The 22,049-nt window shown below is 43.2% G+C and overlaps 1 protein-coding gene across 1 annotated transcript in view; it reads left to right on the forward strand.

The window, feature by feature from the left end:
- thada (THADA armadillo repeat containing) overlaps window positions 1-22,049 on the forward strand; it is a 110,024-nt gene that overhangs the window by 69,861 nt on the left and 18,114 nt on the right. Inside the window, exons 33-36 of the mRNA XM_035754056.2 lie at window positions 426-550; window positions 11,010-11,082; window positions 11,174-11,324; window positions 11,677-11,799. Coding sequence (XP_035609949.1) covers window positions 426-550; window positions 11,010-11,082; window positions 11,174-11,324; window positions 11,677-11,799 — 472 coding nt within the window. The remainder of the gene's footprint in view (window positions 1-425; window positions 551-11,009; window positions 11,083-11,173; window positions 11,325-11,676; window positions 11,800-22,049) is intronic.

A 22,049-nucleotide genomic window follows, 5' to 3' on the forward strand; every position in this document is an offset into this window, starting at 1 on the left:
CAGAGTGCCAACTCACACAGGACAGACACCAGAGCTGTGGGCCTGAAGCTAGGACCCAGTAGTTCATGTTCAAGACTAGACATTAGTCAGGAAAAAATCCTGCTCTCACTTCACCTCTATTTATTTTATTTAACTAGGCAAGTCGGTTAAGAACAAATTCTTATTTACAGTGGCGGCCTACCCCGGCCAAACCCGGACGACGCTGGGCCAATTGTGCGCCGCTCTATGGGACTCCCGGTCATGACACAGCCTGGGATTGAACCAGTAATTTCCATGACTTGTATTCAATTATTAGTAATCGAATACAAACCTTGAATCGAGTATTTTAATACTCAGATGTGGTGCTGCTCAGTCCTCTTACTCTATTTCTCTCCTTTCCTTCTCTTTCTCGCTGTCTCTCTCCCGCTCCATCCCTCTTTCCTCAGGTGCTGCAGGTGCTGTCTGTCCTCAGCGTGAACTCTGACCTGCTGTGGAGGGACAGTCTGCGGAATCTGACCCAGACAGAGGTCCTGGAGCGGGTTCTCACTCTGGCTGAAGGCTTTGCCCACAGGTGAGCCCAGCCACCAAGGGCCTGAAACATCAATACACTATTATCCTTTTCACACTACTGAGTCAAGCCAATCAAACCCAGGCTGGCCTGGTTGCTCATCCACCACCACAGTTGTTGAAGCCATGCTTGTAAGGCAATGTGGAAAACCAGCACAGTAATGGTTCAGGTCAGCGGACTCGGGCACGCTAGTGTGAATCAGGTCTACCTGCACAGTCCTTCACAAAAGTCGAGTTGAGGATGGGTTAGGATCTCCGTCAGTAAGCCTCAGCACGTCCACAACACTGAGTCATTGAGTGCTTTCTCTTCTTATCCTATCAGCCTAAGATTCCATTACTTTCAATATCAGGCATAGTGCTCTTGAACTTCTCCCAGTCCAGCCTGTGAGACGTTGTGACATAGGTCACACTCTCTTCCAGCTGTGCAGTGCCTTGCAAAAGTATTCATACCCCTTGGATTTCTTCACATTTTATTGTTAGAAAGTGGGATTACAATGGATTTAATTGTACATTTTTGTCAACAATCTACACAAAAAAATACCTTAGAATTAAAACGCACACGTTTGCAGATGTAGTTGCAGTGTATGGGGGGGGGGCAGGTAGCTGACTAGTGGTGGCTATTTGACAGCCTGATGGTCTGGTGGTAGATGCTATTGGCCAGTCTGTTTGTTGTAGACATGATGCTCCTGTACTACCCACGTCTGAGTGATGGAAGCAGGAAGAACAGGCCGTGGCTGAAGTCCCTGACGATCTGCTTGGCCTTTCTGCGACACCTGGTGTTGTAGGTGTCCTGGAGGGTAGGCAGTGTTCGGATGAGCGTACAACGCTCTGTAGTACCTTGCAGGCAGTGGAGTCGCTGTCTCCTCTGGCAGCGATTTACAGCTGTGAGTTTTCTTAGATAAGTCTCTAAGAGCTTTACATACCTGGATTGTGTAAAATTAGCCCGTTCTTTTCATAATTCTTCAAGCTCTATCAAGATGTTGGGGATTATGGCTAGACAGCAAAAAAAAGTCTTGCCATAGATTTTAAAGTCAAAACTGTAACTCAGAAACATTCATTGTCTTCTTGGTAAGCAACAACTGTAGATTTGGCCTTGTTGTAGGTTATTGTCCTGCTCAAAGGTGAATTTGTCTCCCAGTGTCTGGTATAAAGCAGACTGAAGCAGGTTTTCCTCTCGGATTTTGCATGTGCTTAGCGCCTCCCCATTTTCTTTTTATCCTGAAAAACACACTATTTGCCGACGTCAAGCATACTCATACCATGATGCAGCCACAACAATGCTTGACAATAAGGAGGTAGTTACTCAGTGATAGGTTGTTGGATATGCCCCAAGCATAAGGCTTTGCATTTAAGATTTTAAAAAATTGTATTCCTTTGCTGTGTTTTTTTTGTTTGTTGCAGTATTACTTTAGTGCCTTGTTGCAAACAAGATGCATGCTTTTGAATATTTGTATTGTGTATATTTGTTTTCTTTTCACTCTGTCATTTACGTCGTTATTGTGGAGCCACTACAATGTTGTTCATCCAGCCTCCGTTTTAAAATCACCAATTTTGGTGAGGTAACATCCTGAGCAGTTTCATTGCTGTCCTGAAGCTCTGTTCAGAATAAATGCTATATTTGATGTGTCTGGGTAGTTTAATACATAATCCATAGCATAATTAACTCGACCATGCTTAAAGATATCCATTGAATGCACAAACATTAGGAATTCTTTCCATGACATAGACTGACCAGGTGACTCCAGGTGCAAGCTATTATCCCTTATTTGATGTCACTTGTTAAATCAGTGTAGATGAAGGGGAGGAGAAGAGTTAAAGAAGGGATTTTAAAGCCTTTGACAGTTGAGACATGGATTGTGTATGTGTGCTATTCAGAGGGTGAATGGGCAAGACAAGAGTGAAGTGCCTTTGAACTGGGTATGGTAGTAGGTGCCAGGTGCACCAGTTTGAGTGTGTCAAGAACTGCAACGCTGCTGGGTTTTTCACGGTCAGCTGTTCCCCGTGTGTATCAAGAATGGTGCACCACGCAAAACATGTCCAGACAACTTGAAACAACTGTTGGAAGCGTTGGAGTAAACATGGACCATCATCCCTGTAGAAGGCTTTCGACAACCTTGTAGTCCATGCCCCGATGAATTAAGTCTGTTCTCGGGGCAAAAGAGGTACAAATCAATATTAGGAAGGTGTTCCGAATGTGTTGTACACTCATTGTATTCAATGTCCGATTTTGTTATTGTTAACCATCTACCAATCACCATCTTTATGAAGCTTTTGAAAAGCTCCCTGGTGTTTGTAGCTTAGTCTGTTTTTTTTAATAAATACTTGACTCAGGGACCTTACAGATGACTGTATGAGTGAGGTACAGAGGAAGGATTAGGCATTTAAAAATCATGTCAACCCTTATTATTTCACACAGCGAGTAAATATAATTTATGTGATTTCTTAAGCCAAATGTTACTCCTGAACTAATTTAGGCTTGCCTGAATAAAGGGGTTGACTATTTTATCAAATTTGTATTCATCTTTAAAAATATATATTTTTTAAGTAGATTGTTGACAAAAAAAATGACAAATCAATTTTAATCCCACTTTGTAACACAATAACATTGAAGAAATCCAAGGGATCTGAATACTTTTGTAAGGCACTGTATGTTATGAGGAGGTTGGGAAATAGAGGGAGGTGAGGAAACCTTAGGAATGACCTCAAAATGGCCGCTGGTAATGGGGCCCTGTCCTCAAATCGAATGTTGTCACATGCTTTGTAAACAACAGATCTGGACTAGCAGTGAAAACCGGCTGCCAAAACGGCCCTAAGCCATCCATGATTGATGTACAGGCTTGAATGGAGAGGTGGGAGAACAGTAGGTGAGGTGCAGCCTCCCTCCTTTCCCTCTTCTCTCTGTCCGTCTATGAAAGGACCCACATACCTGTGGTTGTGAGGATGCCACTCGTGTATTCAGAGCCAAAGCCTTGGATTAAGGAGATAGATTTACCCAGCACTCCCTTCACTCCGGGTCTTATGTTAGCTGCCCAACTGCCCCGTGCACTTGGCGACAGGTGTGGAGATCTGTCCGACTGTGTGTGTTCATCCGTGTGTGTGTGTGCGCGTTGACGTGTTTAACTCTACTTGTGGGGACCAGTCCCCACAAGAATAGTAAATGAACAACATTTTTACCAACTGACAACATTTTGTTAGTCCCCACAAGGTCAAATGCTATTTCTAAGGGGTTTAGGGTTAAGGTTAGAATTTGGGTTAGGTTTTGGGGTTGGTGGTTAGGGAAAATAGGATTTTGAATGGGACTCAATTGTGTCCCCCTCCCAGTACCTGTGGGACACCCCACACCTCTGTACACACACACCACTGTTTTAACAGTGAGAGAATGAGAGTGGAGAATAAGGATTGGATTACAAAGACTTGCCTCCTCTAAAGAAAAATATATATAATAAAATGGCCAGGCCACAATCTGTACGAAGCATGTTGTGGCTGACGGACAGCGACTGTTGTGGATTGGGTCAAGATCATCAAGTTCCCTGGCGTCCACATCACTAAGGACTTAACATTGTCCACACACACCCACACAGTCGTGAAGAGGGCACAGCAGCACCACTTTCCCCTCAGGAGTCTGAAAAGATTTGGCACGGACCCTCGGATCCTCAAAAAGTTATACAGCTGCACCAACGAGCATCTTGTTGACCTTTGACCGCAAAGAACTACAGAGGGAGGTTCTGTCTACCCAGTACATCACTGGGGCCGAGCTCCCTGCCATCCAGGACCTCTATATCATGTGGTGTCAGAGGGAGGCCAGAAAAACTGCCGAAGACGCCAGCCACCCAAGCCATGGACTTTTCACTCTGCTACCGTCTGGCAAATGGTACCGGAGCATCGGTTCTCGGACCAACAGGCTCCGAGACAGCTTCTACCCCCAGAGCCATACTACTGCTAAATAGTCAATTACTGATACCCAAGTAATCTGCACTGACTATCTTGCAGTGACGCACATTCAATAGAGTGCATTCTACAGTGCATTCTGAAAGTATTCAGACACCTTTTCCCACATTTTGTTTCGTTACATTACAACCTTATTCTAAAATTGATTAAATCGTTTTCTCATCAATCTACTACACACACTACCCCATAATGACAAAGACAAAACCTCTTTTTAAACATTTTATAAAAACATTTTTTAAATAAGACATTCCTTATTTACATAAGTATTCAGACACTTTTCTATGAGACTCGAATTTGAGCTCGGGTGCATCCTGTTTCCATTGATCATCCTTGCTGTTTCTGTAACTTGACTAGAGTCCAACTGTGGTAAATTCAATTTATGGGCACACATCGGTCTGTATAAGGTTCCACATTTGACAGTCCATGTCTGAGCAAAAACAAAGCCATGAGGTCGGAAGGAATTGTCCGTAGAGCTCCGAGACAGGATTGTGTCGAGGCACAGATCTGGGGAAGGGTACCAAAAAATTACTGCAGCATTGAAGGTCCCCAAGAACACAATGGCCTTCATCATTCTTAAATGGAAGAAGTTTGGAACTAGTAAGACTCTTCCAAGAGCTGGCCCACTGGCCAAATTGAGCAATCGGGGAGAAGGGTCTTGGTCAGGGAGGTGACCAATCAATCAAATGTATTTTTAAAACCCTTTTTTTACATCAGCCGGTGTCACAAAGTGCTTGCTGTACAGAAACCCAGCCTAAAACCTCAAACAGCAAACAATGCAGATGTAGAACCAATAACTCTGACAGAGCTCCAGAGTTCCTCTGTGGAGATGGTTGTCCTTCTGGAAGGTTCTCCCATCTCTGCAGTACTCCACCAATCAGGCATTTACAGTAGGGTGGCCAGACAGAAGCAACCCCTCCGTAAAAGGCACATGGCACCTAAAGACTCTGACCATGAGAAACGAGATTCTCTGGTCTGATGAAACCTAGATTGAACTCTATGGCCTGAATGCCAAGTGTCACATCTGGAGAAACCTGGCACCATCCCTACGGTGAAGCATGGTGGTGGTAGCATCATGCTGTGGGGATGTTTTTCAGGGACTAGGAGACTAGTTAGGATTGAGGGAAAGCTGAACAGAGCAAAGTACAGAGAGATCCTTGATGAAAACCTGCTCCAGAGTGCTCAGGACCTCAAACTGGGGTGAATGCAGGAGTGGCTTCAGGACAAGTCTCTGAATGTCCTTGAGTGGCACAGCCAGAGTCCGGACTTGAACCCGATTGATCGAACATCTTTGGAGAGACCTGAAAATAGCTGTTCAGCGGTCACACTGTCAATCCAACCTGACAAACTTTAGAGAATCTGCAGAGAAGAATGGGAGAAACTCCCCAAATTCAGGTGTGCCAAGCTTGTCGCGTCATACCCAAGAAGATTTGAGGTTCTAATCGCTGCCAAAGGTGCTAAAAAAAAGTACTGAGAAGGGTCTGAATACTGTAACTGTGATATTTCTGGTTAAAAAAAATAAAAAAATACTTTTGCCAAAACTCCAGTATAGATTTGGCCTTGTGTTTTAGCTTATTGTCCTGCTTATAATAGTGGCACTGAAGGGGATGGCTGCCGTTTTACGGGCTCCTAACCAACTGTGTAATTTTGTTAGTTTTTTCCCTCATTGTTTTTAACTAATTTTGTACATAATGTTGCTGCGACCGTCTGCTATGACCGAAACAAGCTGGACATGATTGAAAGGTGAATTAACCTCCCAGTGTCTGGTGGAAAGCAGACTGAACCAGGTTATCCTCTAAGATTTTGCCTGTACTTAGCTCCATTCCATTTTTTATTTATTCTGAAACTCCTTAACGATTACAAGCACACCCGTAACATGATGCAACCTGGAGATTGGTAGTGTACTGTATTGGATTTGCCCTCAAACATAAATGTTTGTATTCAGGACAAAAGTTTAATTGCTTTGCCACATTTTTTGTAGTATTACTTTAGTGCTTTGTTGCAAACATTATGCATGTTTTGGAATATTTGTATTCTGTACAGGCTTCCTTTTCACTCCGTCATTTGGGTTAGTATTGTGGAGTAGCTATAATATTGTTGATCCATCCAGTTTTCTCATCACAGCCATTCAACTCTGTTTTAAAATCACTGTGGTGAAATCCCTTGTTTCCTTCCTCTCTGGCAACTGAGTTAGAAAGGACACCTGTATCTTTTAGTGACTGGGTGTATTGATACACCATCCAAGTGTAATAAATAACTTCACCATGCTGAAAGGGATATTCAATGTCTGTTTGTTTTTTTATTTACCAATAGGTGCCCTTCTTTGCGAGGCATTGGAAAACAACCCTGGTATTTGTGGTGGAATCTGTTTGAAATTCACTGCTTGACTGAGGGACCTGACAGATAGTTGTGTGGGGGGGTACAGATATAAGGTATTCATTCAAAAATGTTTAATACTGTTATTGCTCACAAAGTGTGTCCATGCATCTTATTGTGTGACTTAAGCACATTTTTACTCCTGAACTTATTTAGGCCATAACAAAGGGGTATACTTGGAATACTTGACTCAAGACATTACAGCTTTTCATTATTTATTAATTTGTAAAAAAAAAAAATACAAATAAAATAGTATTCCACTTTGACGTTGTGGGGTATTGTGTGTAGGCCATTTTAAATTCAGGCTGTAACACAAAGGTTTGAGTTTATTTAATTTTTACAGGGACAGTGCACATTAATCAACGTTTCAGTAAAAGTGCCGGTTTTAGCCAGCCGGCTAATTTTCAACCGCAGTCCCTGGGCAGGATATTAAAAACAATTACAATATAAACCATCATTGAGCAGCTACAGGACAAGCAAGACGTAGCATACAGACAGAGCAACATAGGACAAGCAAGACGTAGCATACAGACAGAGCAACATAGGACAAGCAAGACGTAGCATACAGACAGAGCAACATAGGACAAGCAAGACGTAGCATACAGACACACCAACAGAACAAAAAGCAGCAAGACAAAATTCATAAAAGCAACAGTGTTTCCACACCTCACAAGCTACAGACAACAGACAACATGGAAAGCGGCAACACACAGCTAGGGACCATGTTCACAAAGCTGATTTGACCTTTAGCCATGTCTACATGCATTTTGTAAAAGTGTGACATGTGGTCCAGTTATGTGTGTCTGATGGCAGTGTATTCCAGACATGGGAAGCTCTCACAGAGAAAGCAGATTTACTAAAGGTGCTTTTCCTTAAGGGAACTATACAGTCACCTCTCATGGCAGACCTTGTGGATCTGCTGCCATATGTTTGGGTTTTCTGTTTAACAAAAGTACTGAGTGGAGGGGGAGCCAGGCCATTTTACGATCTTGAATACAAGATATGCGTCGGTGTATTGCACAAGATTTTCCCAACTCAGGAGCTCATGCTTTCTGAGGATATAATAGTGATGGTGGCTATTGGGCATCAAGCACTTTGAGAGCCTGTTTGTCGACAGATTGAATAGGTTTTAATGTTGTACAGCAATCTTGGGCCCAACTAGTCGAGCAGTATGTTAAGTGGTTGAATATCATAGATTTGAAGTACAGTTTTGTTACCTCTAGTCAAACAATTTCGTATAAATCTGAAATTAGCTAGGTTGAATTTGGTTATCTGAATTACCTTTTTCACATGCTTTTTAAAAGAGAGGTTGGAATCAAGTATGATGCCATGGTACTTAAAATCAGATACCACCTGGAGCTTCTCCCCTGACACACAGACATCTGGCTCAGTAGCATCTGTTGCCCTCTGTGAAGAACATGCAAACTGTTTTTCACATTGAGATGCAAACATGAGTCACTGAGCCACTTTGTAACCTGGACCATTACATTAGTGAGTTTTTGTGCAGCTTGTTGTTTGCTCTTTGCATGCACATATATCACTATCATCTGCATACATTATTATCATAGCTAAGAGTGAGCGACAGCTCATTGCTCACTCTGACACACTGAGTTCTGCCATCAAGGCATCGGGGGGAAAAGTTGAAGTTGGACAATTTTGTGATGAGAATCTCATGGTTAACAGTATCAAAAGCCTTCCTTAGGTCCAGAAACACAGCCCCAACAACGCCCCCTTTGTCCATCTTGGACTTCACATTTTCCAGAAGAAAACAGTTGTCCGTTTCTGTGGAGTGTTTCGCTCTGAGGCCAAACTGCATGGAGTGTAATGTGAAAGGGCTGTTGAGGTGGGCAATCAGTTGTTCTGCTACGCACTTTTCAACAACCTTTGACACCACAGGTGTTACTCACGTCAGCAGGGTCATTAAGATGGCCATTTATTATGGTTGACTTCGATACCCTTGGAAACACCCCGAGACCAATAGTTGTGTTGGTGACCTTAGTAATGGGGCCAATGAGTGACTCTTTGTAGTTTTTAAACACATCTTTGGTTTAGAGTTCCAGGAGACTAATCACCTTGTTCACTTGACTCAGAGATGAAGACAGGTTGAGCGTCATTTACTAGCACTGAGCCCAAGAAACCAGTGGAGGGGTTCTGTGTCAGTACCCTGACAAAGTCAATAAAGTAGGAATTGAAGGCTATTGCTATTTTGACTGCATCCTGTGTTTGTTATTCACCATGATTTCTAGTCTTTTTGCAGTGTTACAGATCAATTTAGAATTTCCCTTTGCTTCACCAATTATGTTCATAAAAAAGTTTGCCTTGGTCTGTCTGATTTCTCAACATGGTAAACCTACGTCTGTCCTGCTCTAATTTGGGTCTTAGGGCTATTTTTAGAGCATAATCACGTTCTTTCATCAATTTCCAGATTTCTCCAAGGAAGAATGCTCTTCTGGCCAGGTTTGGATTTGATTTTCTTTAGGAAACTATTTATTGTGGATAGATAAACCTGACTATCAGCTTCCACATCTGTATAGGACAAGAGATCATTCCAGTTAATTCCCTTAATTGCGTTTTCAAAATAGTTTAATTAACTCTTAGGTATTCTTCGTTGATCTGGCTTTCTAATAGTAGAGGTTAAACCTGCTCTTAGACAGCTTTCTGGCTACAAGTGCAGATGGAGAAAGTCAAGGGGTGTGAATACTTTTTGACGGCACTGTATCTGACTCAAATACTTCATACCTCTGCACATTGATTGGTAATGCAACAATTCCAAAGATTTTACTAAGTTAGTTCATATAATGAAATCAGTCAATTTAAATAAATGTATCCGGCCCCTATCTATGGCGTTCACATGACTGGGAATACAGAACTCTTTTTTTTGAAAGGTAGGGGTGTGGATCACAGTATCTGGTGTGACCACCATTTGCCTCATCCAGCGTGACACATCTCCTTAGCATAGAGTTGATCAGGCTGTTGATTGTGGCCTGTGGGATGTTGTCCAACTCCTCTTCAGTGGCTGTGTGAATTTGCTGCATATTGGCGGGAACTGGAACACATTGTCGTACACGTCGATCTAGATCATCCTCCTACACTGCAGCATGTAGAGAATAGAGAGCCAGAAAAGGAGGAAATTCAGTTCAGAATTGTGCAGGTCGTGGAATGGTTTGTGGCTATGCTGTCTATGGAAGAACTGGGGACATTTTCAGCCTCCAGGAATTGTGTACAGACCCTTGTGACATGGGGCTGTGCATTATCATGCTGAAACATGAGGATCTCGTCACGGCATCTCAGTGCATTCAAATTGCCGTAGACAAAATGCAATTGTGTTTGTTGTCCGTAGCTTATGCCTGCCCATATCATAACCCTACCACCACCATGGGGCACTCTGTTCCCAACATTAACATCCGCAAACAGCTCGCCCACACAATGCCATACACGTAGTCTGCCATACACGTGGTCTGCGGTTGTGAGGCTAGTAGGACGTACTGACAAATTCTATAAAACGACATTGGAGGTGGCTTATGGTAGAGAAATAAACGTTAAATTCTCTGGCAACAGCTCTGGTGGACATTCCTGTAGTCAGCATGTCAATTGCCCGCTCCCTCAAACTTTGGACATCTGTGGCAATGTGTTGTGTGACAAAACTGCACATCTTTAAAATGGCATTTTATTGTCCCCAGCACAAGGTGCACCTGTGTAATGATCATGCTGTTTTAATCATCTTCTTGATATGCCACACCTGAGAGAAATAAGCTTTTTGTGCATGTGAAATATTTCTCTGATCTTTTATTTCACCTCATGAAACATGGACCAACACTTTACATGCTGTGTTTTATTTTTTTGTTCAGTGTCTTTTATTTTATTCCTCTTGTGTTACTATTTTATTATTTATTTTTAAACAGTGTCGTTGGGAAGGGCTCTTAAGCAACCATTTCCCGGTGAAGTCTGCATCAGTTGTATTCGGCGCATGTGACACATATTTGATACGTTAGCTCTGTGTGAATGTTTTTACACACAGCTTTATTGAATGGTGTTGTGTAGGGGCTCATTTTCTTTGTGCAGTGTGTTACTCCAGTATTGAGTTGATAAAGATCTCACACTGTCCTTGTGTTTTACTGTTGTGTGTGTGTGTTGTATTCCAGTGTGGAGTTGCACTGTGCGTCCCTGACCCTGGCCTCTAGATTGGTGGTGCACCTAGTACACAGTGACCCTCAGGTAAGAACCACCAATGATCCAGCTGGGAAATTGTGTGCGTTTACCATGCCCTGCAGTGACATACGTTTTGTTTATGTCCTTCTCCGATCAGGGTGTGGCTGCAGTAGCGTGTCTGGGGCGCTGGGGGGCGCTAGTGTCTCAGTCCTGCGGTGTGGAGCAAAATGCAGAGGTCAAGATGATGGCTGCAGAGGTACTGGTCAACGCCACACCCACCTTGTTGACCAGCCCCAACCTACCATTGGGTGAGGAGGTCTATATGGAAGTTGAATGTATTTGTGGGAGCTACAGTAGTTTGTTTTTGGTTTGTGTTGGTATTTTCTGGTTGTGATTTTAAGGACACAGCCACAAAGATTGTGTGTATGAAAATTACAGGTAGACAATGCTTTTTAAAATTTTAATTGGAGTCATCCGTGGAAGGATGCTGGACAACGATGATTGTCTGCCAAAACAAACTTTGTGCATATGCAACCCGTCCATAAAAGAAAAATCGATAAGTTGAACTTTAAGGCAGAAACGGACTGTGAGGAATGCGAATATAGTTTAATACATTTTCATACATCTCTCTGTGTCCTAATGAAGTTTTGATTGTGCCAGGTGTGTCCCACACAGTGTCTCTGTGGAGAGGTCTGTTCACTCTACTGCAGGACGAGGACCAGGATGTCCGAGACAGAGCTGCTGACTTCATCTCCAACCTCCCTACACACCTACTGAACCCAGGTACGCTCACCACCTCAGCACAGACACGCACGCACTGAAACACACACACACAAGGGCTGCTTAACCAAATTCCATCTGATTCGAAATCGAACATTTTAGTGCTCGAGTAGCACTACATTCAGCTGCTACATCATGTTTAGTTAGTGCTTGTGGATGTGTTGTAAATACTTTAGATATAGAGGTCATATACAGTTACCCCATAATCTTTCTATTACCGTCTCTGTCACAGTGTCAAACACACACACACACATGTTGGGGAGGGGCACTGACGCTGTTTCTCGCTAAGATTGGGGAGGGTTCCCGGAATGAGGGGTGCTAAATCTAGTTTGGAAGGCGGGGGGGTTTACACCGGTGCTGGGTATCATTTGTGTGTGTGGTGATTCGTCATAGCTCTGAAGCGTTTGTTCTTTGTTTTGCAAAGTATTTTGTGACTCCAGCTCTTGGGACATGGATGCGCTCTCAAACTTGAAAAGGAGAGCTGCACGCTCTAGGAGTTCAGATGCAGTCATTTAATAACCTAATATCCAACGTTTCGACAGACAGGCTGTCTTCATCAGGTGAAACGTTGGATACTAGGTTATTAAATGATTGCATCTCAGCTCCTAGAGTGTGCGGCTCTCCTTTCGTCTTTCAAGTGTTTTACTCTGCTAGCCAGCACCTCGCCTAAACAGGTGTGCGTTTCATTCGCCTCCAGATTGCGTTCTCAAACTAACACACACGCTGCCCCACTCACTGAAATATGAGACCGCTCAAAAACACCCCTTTTGTTGCGCAAGCAGGCACTCACAGCACCAGAGTTTTGACTTTGGAACTGAACTTATTTTCCAATTGGTTCGCTGAACCACTTTTTTTGTTGTTCAGTTCCACTTTTCCGTCCAGCAGAATAAAGTTCTCAACTGGTTCAAAACAAAACTAGCAGTTTATATTATTCCTTTCTGTTCTTTTTTTAAAACGTCTTAATGTTTTATTTTATTTCACATTTATCCCAACTTGAAATGACTTCACCAGTCGATAGAGCAGCTTTATGGAACAGGCAAGCTATGTACATGCATTGGAGAGACAAGTGTAGTGTAGGGTGCGACATGCTGCTGAAATTTTTGCAGGTGAGGAGAGCGCTGGCAATCTGTTATGACATGCATTATCTGAATTAGGCCTACGGATTAGCGGCTTCTATGAAGGAACTTTGAATGTCTTTTAATTTCAGAGAATTGTCTTAACATTGGACCAGCGCTAGCCCTTGATCATGACTCTCAGTTCCATTACATTACACATAATGCCTCCTAGAGTTTGAGAGCTAGACCAGAGCTAGACCAGAGCTAGCCAACAACCTAGCTAGGTAACAAGCTTGTGTGTGCAGAGTGGCACCAAAATTAAAATAAAAACATCTTACCATTTTGTAGTTAATAACTCCAATGTGAAACGTGGTAACTGTTTAAGTGATCATGCAAGAGAAGCCGGTGTTTGGAGGATATATTGGCACGGGTGTTAGGCCCAATATATCCAGCCAACACCGACTTCGAGGGTATTATCAATTTTATACAACGGGTTACCAACGATTCAAATAATGTTATTTTGGCGAATTTATTCATACTATACTATTTCATCCTTCCACAAGTCAGAGACACGACCCAGTCGTTCGTTCTAAATGTTCAATTGCCATACTGTCTGGCAACATTATTTTCCCTTGCTCGCTAGCCAGCCAAATACGGCTTACTTAGTCACGTCAAACAATGCAGCCAGAATAACAGCAAAGTAGCCGCATTAGTTTAAGCTGTTTTCTAGTGACATTTATTTGGTAACAAGCTTGTGTGTGCAGAGTGGCACCAAAAGTAAAATGTAAAACATTTTACCATTTTGTAGTTACATCCATAACAATGATCTAATGATGCGTGATTTCGCCTGGTATAGAAAATGTGCTCTCTCGTCAGGAGACTGTTGTTCAGAAGAGCTAGCCAACAACACAGCTAACACAATCACTTCAAACTGAAGCTGGAAAGACTGCAAACTATCTGCATTTAATTGTACCCGTTTTCTATTGACATTTCATTGTTTATATCCATAAAAATGATCCCAGCTGATTCATGATTTCGACTGGCTGTCTGTCTCATCCCGTCTCCCGACACGTTCATTACGATGGATCAGCTGGCGACCGAATTTCAATATTGAAACAATGTTGCAAATGTTGGACAGACGGCAAGGTTTATACAAATCTCCGTGGTAGCCGGCTAGTGTTGGTTATTTAACAGTCTGATGATAGAAGCTGTTTTTCAGTCTCTTGGTCCCAGCTTTGATGCATCTGTACTGACCTCGCCTTCTGGATGATAGTGGGGTGAACAGGCCTTGGTTAATGTCCTTGATGATCTTTTTGACCTTCCTGTGACATTGGGTGCTGTAGTTGTCCTGGAGGTCGGGCAGTGTGCCCCTGGTGATGCGTTGGGCAGACTGCACCACCCTCCGGAGAGCCCTGCTGTTGCGGGCGGTGCAGTTGCCGTACCAGGCAGTGATACTTTCAATTGTGATTTTGTGAAGGTCTTATGGGCCAAGGCAAACAAGATCCTACCGCCCTCGGGAGCGGCCATATTGGTGGCGCTGTGTTATCCTCAAAGCGGGCGACGGTGTTCAGCTTGTCCGGGAGCAAGACGCCAGTGTCCGCGACGTGGCTGGTTTTCCCTTTGTAATATGGGATTGTCTGTAGACCCCGCCACATACTTCTCGTGTCTGAGCCGTTGAATTGCGACTCCACTTTGTCTCTGTACCTACATTTTGCCTGTTTGATTTTCTTACGGAGGGAATAACTACACTATTTGTATTCAACCATGTTCCCAGTTACCTTGCCATGGTTAAATGCCTTGGTTCGCACTTTCAGTTTTGCGCAAATGCTGCCATTTATCCAAAGTTTCTGGTTTGTGTAGGTTTTAATAGTCACCGTAGGAACAACATCACCTATACACTTTCTGATGATCTCAGTCACCGTGTCCATGTATACATCAATGTTATTCTCAGAGGCTACCCGGAACCTATCCCAGTCCGCTGTTGCTAGTACTTCGGTAGTGTTTTCCTCAAATTTGCTTTGTTAAAATCCCCAGTTACAATAAATGTGTCCTCGGGATATGTGGTTTTGTTTGCATAAAGTATAGTGTAGTTCCTTGAGGGACGTTGTGGTATTAGCTTGAGTGGGAATATACACGGCTGTGACTAACCGAAGATAATTCTCTTGGGTGGTAATACATTGAGGTATTCTAGGTCGGGTGAACAAAAGGACTTGAGTTTGTATGTTATCACACCATGAGTAGTTAATGATGGAACATACACCACCACCACCTTTCTTCTTCCCAGAGTTTTTTTATATTTCTGTCTGCGCAATGAACTGAGAATCCAGCTGGCTGTATGGACGGGGACAGTTTATTCCGAGAGAGCCATGATTCTAACAGAGCATGTTACAGTCCCTGATGTCTCTCTGGAAGGAGATCCTCGCCCTGAGCTCGTCTACTTTATTGTCCAGAGACTGAATTAGCAAGTAATATACTCTGAAGCGGTGGATGGTGTGCACGTCTCCTGAGTCGGACTAGAAGTCCACTTCGATGACCTCTTCTCCACCGGTGGCATCATGGAGCAGCCTCTGGGATAAGTTAAATTACCCTGAAGGGTACGAACTAAGGATGCAATTCGGAGAAGTCTTATTCCTGGTCGTCATGCTGTTGAGTTACAGCTGCTCTGATATCCAAAAGTGCTTTCTGGCTGTATGTAATATCACAAAAAACGTTCTGGGCTAACAATGTAAGAAATAACACACACAAAAACAAAGTTGCTTAGGAGCTAGAAGCAGAGCTGCCATGTCTGTCGGCGCCATCTTAAATTGTTTCCTACAATGTAAGATGGCTTACATTTAGCTTTCAACATGTCATGGAACTTCTGGAAGAATTGCCCCCTCCTGTAAAGTGGCACAGACACAAAGAGCACCCAAAGGAGGTTTCTTAAACATCTCCCACTCTTTGACCTGCAGCATCACCTCTGGATGCACACCACACACCCTCTCTTGTGCCCTTCAAACTTCACCTGCTTTCCAATGAGTTCCATATCGGTTCACACGCCCTGGTGCCACAGTCTTGGCTCCCCTCTTCCTGCCACTGTAGCATTATCACAAAGTGAATGCACAAGCTTCATTTTGAATGCCTTCGGGGACCAATGCCTGAGGTTTCTGGGAGGAGCCTTTGCAGGGTCCCCTACACAATGAAGGCATTTATAATTACAATGTTGAGCATCCCCCAAAACACTTACTTCCACCAATTTCGGACTGTGCGTCCAACATTGTAATAGTTCCTCAGTTGGTCAAGATGGTCAACCCCACCCATTTTCTTGTTATAATCCATTGCAAGCTCTGGAACAGAAATAACATTTCAATATCACCACCTCTTCCTCTATTTCCCTCTCCTTCCTCCTCCCTCTTCTTCCTCCTCTCCATGTTCCTCTCTCCCTCTACTCTCCCTCCTCTTCACTCTCCTCTTTCTCTCTCCCTCCACTCTCGCTCCACCCCTCCCTCCTTGCTCCACATCTCTAACCCTCCAATCATCTCGAACTCCTCTTCCTCCCTGTCGTTTGCTCCTGAGCCCTGATTCTCCTCATCACTTCCCTCACTTTCACTGACCCAGAGGAACTGAGTAACAGAGGGAGAGGAGCAACAAATAGGATACAATTGTAGGTGGAAAATGATCTCTCTGTCTCCCTCTCACACGGTCTTTTTCTCAACCATTCACATACTCTCTTCCTAACAAGGGGTTTCCATATTAAAACGTTACACGCTTCCCATTCGTTTCTCTCTTTCTCTCCCCTTAAATCAACGATTGCTTTCTCGTCTGACAGACTAACTACAGAGTTTGCCAATGTTAGCTGATTATTTACGACAGTTTCCAAATAAATTGCGTCGGTAGAAACGGGACAAAACAAGCAACTTGTTAGCTGGCTATGCAAACAAATATCCAACTTCTCATATGAGCTCCATTGCGCGGGCATCTACCCTAACGTGACAGCTGCACGACACCTGTTCCCCAAATTTCACAGCATCAAACATACAGTGCTGTGAAAAAGTATTTCACAATTATTTCATGAAAAAGTATTAATGGCCTTGTGACAAAGTAATTGCCCCCCCCCCCCTTGTTAAATCATGAATTTACTGTGGTTAATCGCATTTTTTTGAAAGCCGAGTTCAATTTCACTAGCCACACCCAGGCCTGATTACTGCCAGACCTGTTGAATCAAGAAATAACTTAAATAGAACCTGACAAAGTGAAGTAGGCCAAAAGATCTCAAAAAGCAAGATATGCCGCTATCCAAAAAAGTTCAGGAATAGATGAGAAACAAAGTAATTGATATCTATCAGTCTGGAAAGGGTTACAAAGCCATTTCTAAAGCTTTGGGACTCCAGCGAACCACGGTGAGAGCCATTATCCACAAATGGAACAGTGGTGAATCTTCCCAGGAGTGGCCGGCCTACCAAAATTACCCCAAGAGCGCAGCGACGACTCATCCAAGAGGTCACAAAAGAACCCACAACAACATCTAAAGAACTGCAGGCCTCAATTGCCTCAGTTAAGGTCAGTGTTCATGACTCAACTATAAGAAAGAGACTGGGCAAAATTGTTAGAAAAACAAGGCCTTTCGAAGCCGCTATAGTAAAGAAAGGCCGTCGACAACCGCAATGGGTTCTAAAGGGTTATTAACTAGCATTGAAAAAGTGTGTCCGTTGTTCTCTTAAAAAAATGTTCTTTCCCTAATTTCTGAATCATGCCTGTAACGTCAGTAGCTACAGTAGACCATTCATTTCTCGGTCGGAGGGGAGGAAAAGGTAGCCTACACACACACTGGTGAAGATTTTCAGCTGGCAGGCAGACACTGGAATATGTTTCTGAGTGACAGTCAGGGTTTACATATGCGCTTTGTTTTGTTTTTGTGGGACTGGGTAAAAAAAAAAAAAGTAAAGTAAAATAACGTTATTAGCCGGGGCTCTCGAGTGGCACAACGGTCTAAGGCACTGCATCTCAGTGCAAGAGGTGTCACTGTTGTCCCTGGTTTGAATCCAGGCTGCATCATATCCGGCCGTGTTTAGGAGTCCCAGAGGGCAGCACACAATAGGCCCAGCGTCGTCCAGGTTTGGCCGGGTTAGGCCGTCATTGTAAATAAGAATTTGTTCTTAACAGACTTGCCTAGTGAAATAAAGGTTCAATTTTTTTTTTTTTAAATAACCAGTTTCCATGCTTTTTAAATAAGTGTTCTGTTCCGGAACAGTATAGATTACTTTCGTTATCAGTTGTTCCTCAAAAAAAAAATGTTTTGTTCTGTTCCCTGAACCTGCTCCAACCTCTGGTATTGACATCTGTCTGCTCAGTGTGACTTTCTCTCCTCAAGACACACTTCCTTTATTTTCCCAGCTTCTTCTCCTGGTGAAAACACAGGAGCCACCCTTATTGTCGCTGCATCTGCCTCCAGTGATAACATCACCTCATTGTTCTCTAATAAAAAGAACATCCATGTCTATACATCAATGTGTACGTTGGGGCCGAGCAGGGTCAGATACGAACCAGAGGACTAAGAATGATATGCTTTTTCTACAACAGGATGGGAATAAAATTAACATAATTGCTGTGTGTGTGTGTGTGTGTGTGTGTGTGTGTGTGTGTCCTGGGGATCCCCTGTCATTTCTCCCTCCTCACCACACTAGTCATTTCCTGAGAGTTCAACCCTGATGTGTGGGCGGCAGAATTCTTCATGGACTCTACAGAGCGTACATTATTCTGCTATCCAAAGGGACACTGTGTGTTGATGTCCTGTCTACATTCAGCCCAGCCACCGTGTCTGCCTACAGAGTACTGTAATGGGGATGGGGGCATGTTTACGACCTAACATGGCAGGGTAAAGTAGCGGTGGTGTCAAGCCAAGGCCATGTAATGACCAGCTCTCTGCCTTTTGATATGCAAGTGAATCAGACTCTATCCCTTCACCCCAGAAGACCCAATCAGGTATTCTACATCTACTTCATATCCACAGACGTATTTCAACGTAGGGGTGGTATATAAAGGAAGAGGGCTTGACTTAGTACCCAAAAAACTCAATGTAGTACAATAGATGGTATGGTAGATTGTCAACGCCAGCACAGTAGATGGTCAATTGACTTGGAAAGTTAGTCATGTCCTCGTTTTCTAAAATAACCAATTAATCCATTTACCAAAGAGCACATTATCTATCTATAAAGATCTACTATTTTGTATCCTAGCAGCACTTCCCTCTTTTTTTTCTACAAGTTAGTTTTGCATGTAGAAGTATGAGAGCGAGAACAACCTTTCAACATTTTGTTCTATAGTATTATACAGTCCTTGTAGCCTGATAAGGCTGAACTACAGTGGAGCCCTGTGTTTCCCCTATATGCATAACTCATGGCCGCCACTGAAAACAAAATAATCAGGATGGTAAAATGTTTTCAGTGTAAACTTAAATGACTAAAACCAGATAAAGTATGTAGAAAGTATGCATTGCTACATCACATCTTTTTTTAATAAGACCATCTTTGAGAACTAACCATATCCAAAATAAAAATGACAGTCAGGGAGAATATGAAATTCCAAAACCGATAGAACAAGGCACAAGCCAATGGAGCCAATGGCCAATAGAATGTTTCTCTCTGCCCAATGGCAACATTTGTAGAATAGCAGGAAACTTTAAAACTGTAAAATGCTATCACTGTGGCCAAGAGGAGGGCATCTAAAACCATGCCATAGGCCACACCCACTACAACTGACTTCTATTCGATTATGATTCAAAAGTCCCAATGCAAAGTTACACCTTTTTCTGTTGTTGGAGTTATTTCAATTCCAAAGAATGCTGACGTCATGCCGGGAAAAAAACATTTAGGGGATGTGACGTTAAATGGAGGGCCTGGTTATTCAGCCTATTCCCTATAATGTCAAATTAAAATGTGTTGGAAATACTTAACACCATCTAACCAGTTATCAAATAATGTTATCGGTATATGCAGTTACACTAAGTGACCAAAAGTATGTGAACACCTGCTCAGGGAACATATCATTACAAAATCATGAGAATTAATATGGAGTTTGGCTCCCCTTTGCTGCTATAACAGACCACTCTTCTGGGAAGGATTTCCACTAGATGTTGGAACATTGCTGGGGGACTTGCTTCCATTCAGCCATAAAAGCATGAGTGAGGTCAGGCACAGATGTTGGGCGATGAGGCCTGGCTCGCAGTCACCGTTCCAATTCATCCCAAAGGTGATCGATGGGGTTGAGGTCAGGGCTCTGTGCAGGCCAGTCAAATTCTTCCACAAACAAACCATTTCTATATGGATCTTGCTTTGTGCACGGGGCAGGTGCCGTAGCTGCAGCCGGTGGTCCCGGCTCTGTGGAGCCGCGGGCCACCTATGTAATTTGAATACCACCCTACCATGCTCAAGTATTAATTGTTGACGTGGGTCCATCAACTCTAAGATATGTTGAAGATCTTTCTTTAACACAGGCTATATGATAAATGATCCCACTGATGGTTTCACCAACAAAGTCAGCATGGTATTTTAGTGTATAGTTGACAAATTAATTTGCTAAATACATTATTCAATAGTTTCAATACCATGTTAAGATAATGAAATGCATTCTGGGATTCATCGTGCAAATACTCTCCAGAGCCTTGTTGTTTCTGTCATTGTTTTAAGCAACAGTTGAGCTAGCTATCAAGAGACAACGGCCGGGGGAAAAATTAAGTCGAGAATAGAAAATTAAGGATTTAAAAATCAGCTATGTATCAACACAAGTGGAGCCCAAAAGAGGAAGGCCAAAAATGAGAAAGCAAAGGAGGTATCAAAATTAGTTAAATTAGATTCCTTTTTCAAATGCAGTTCAAGTGCAGCCGTTGCTAGCACAAGCAATGTAGCGGGACCAGAAGAGGATGTAGGTTTGTCATCGCCAGCAGCAGCTTTTAGCGGGTCAAGTGAGCCAAGGCCAAGCTGTTCCATCGTGCCAGAAACAGCAACTTTGACAGAGGAGGATACAGGTTGTCAGGCATCGGCGGATATGACCCTGAGCACAAGCCAGACTATCCCTGGGCCGGGCAGGGAGGAAGAGGAGCAGGGCAAGGCTAGAATCGTGGCGGCTGAGGAAACAGGTGGAAGTGGGGCTGATGGCCTTTTAACCTATCTAACTGACAGGGGGCATTATGCAACAAATATGGATGCAAAGGTTAAGCGACACGTTATTGCATTTTTCCGACACTGTTTTTCCGAGTCGTATTGCACCACTACAACCAAGGCTGGAATCAAATGACCACGAACATGGCTATGTTATTCGGCCAGGCTAGATTGGGCATATTGTGAGCCTTGCTGGCTGTTCGGAGATCGGAGTGCCCCTTCTCTGATGCATGGGTGAATGGGGTGAGAGATTGGCGCCAATAAAAATACAAAATAGCATGTCATGAGACATCCCAGATTCACATGGGTGCCTGTTTTGTATATGAGCAATGGAAGCTCAATGGCGCTATTGACGCAGAAATGCAGCACATTTGTTCTAGCGCATAGTTAGGGGCACCGTGAAAAGTTGGGACAGGAATCGTCTCAGTATAATTGAACTGTCATTTTACGACCCAGTTCTGAGAACTTTTAGAACGCACCACAGGATCTGTTAATTAACTATCTCAGTCCTCAAAACCAAAACGAGCTGATTTATATCTTAACCAAGCGAATGAAGTGTGACATCCAGGGAGAGATGCAGGATGCCCCATTTTTTTGTTTCTATTATTATGGACACTGGATGTATCCAAAGTAGACCAGTAAAACCAAGTTCATCGCTTTGTGAGAGTGATAAGGGATGCCGATGATGTCGCCACAGATCTGACTGTCAGAGTCGTTTTGGGGATTTCTGGAGGCTGCTGATACATCAGCGGCTGAGCATCAACTTAATGTCCTAGGCAGCATAGAGGATAATGAGTGGGATATTTCAAAATGTCCTGGGCAGGGGTATGATGGATCTGCGAACATAAGCGGGGTCTATTCGGGTGTGCAGGCCAGAATATCTGAAAAAGAGACGCTTGCTGTTGTGCGTTGCGTAGCGCACAATCTTAATAACCTTGCTCAATGTCTCTGTCAAAAATGTGAGTTTAAACAGTTTTATGAGACTGATGAACTGTTATACACCTTCTCTGGGAATAGCATAAAGAGATCAATGTTGAGTGGTATATTTGATTTTGCACCAGGA

Source organism: Oncorhynchus keta, chromosome 36 (assembly GCF_023373465.1).
Source record: "Oncorhynchus keta strain PuntledgeMale-10-30-2019 chromosome 36, Oket_V2, whole genome shotgun sequence".
Classification (NCBI taxonomy): domain Eukaryota; kingdom Metazoa; phylum Chordata; class Actinopteri; order Salmoniformes; family Salmonidae; genus Oncorhynchus; species Oncorhynchus keta.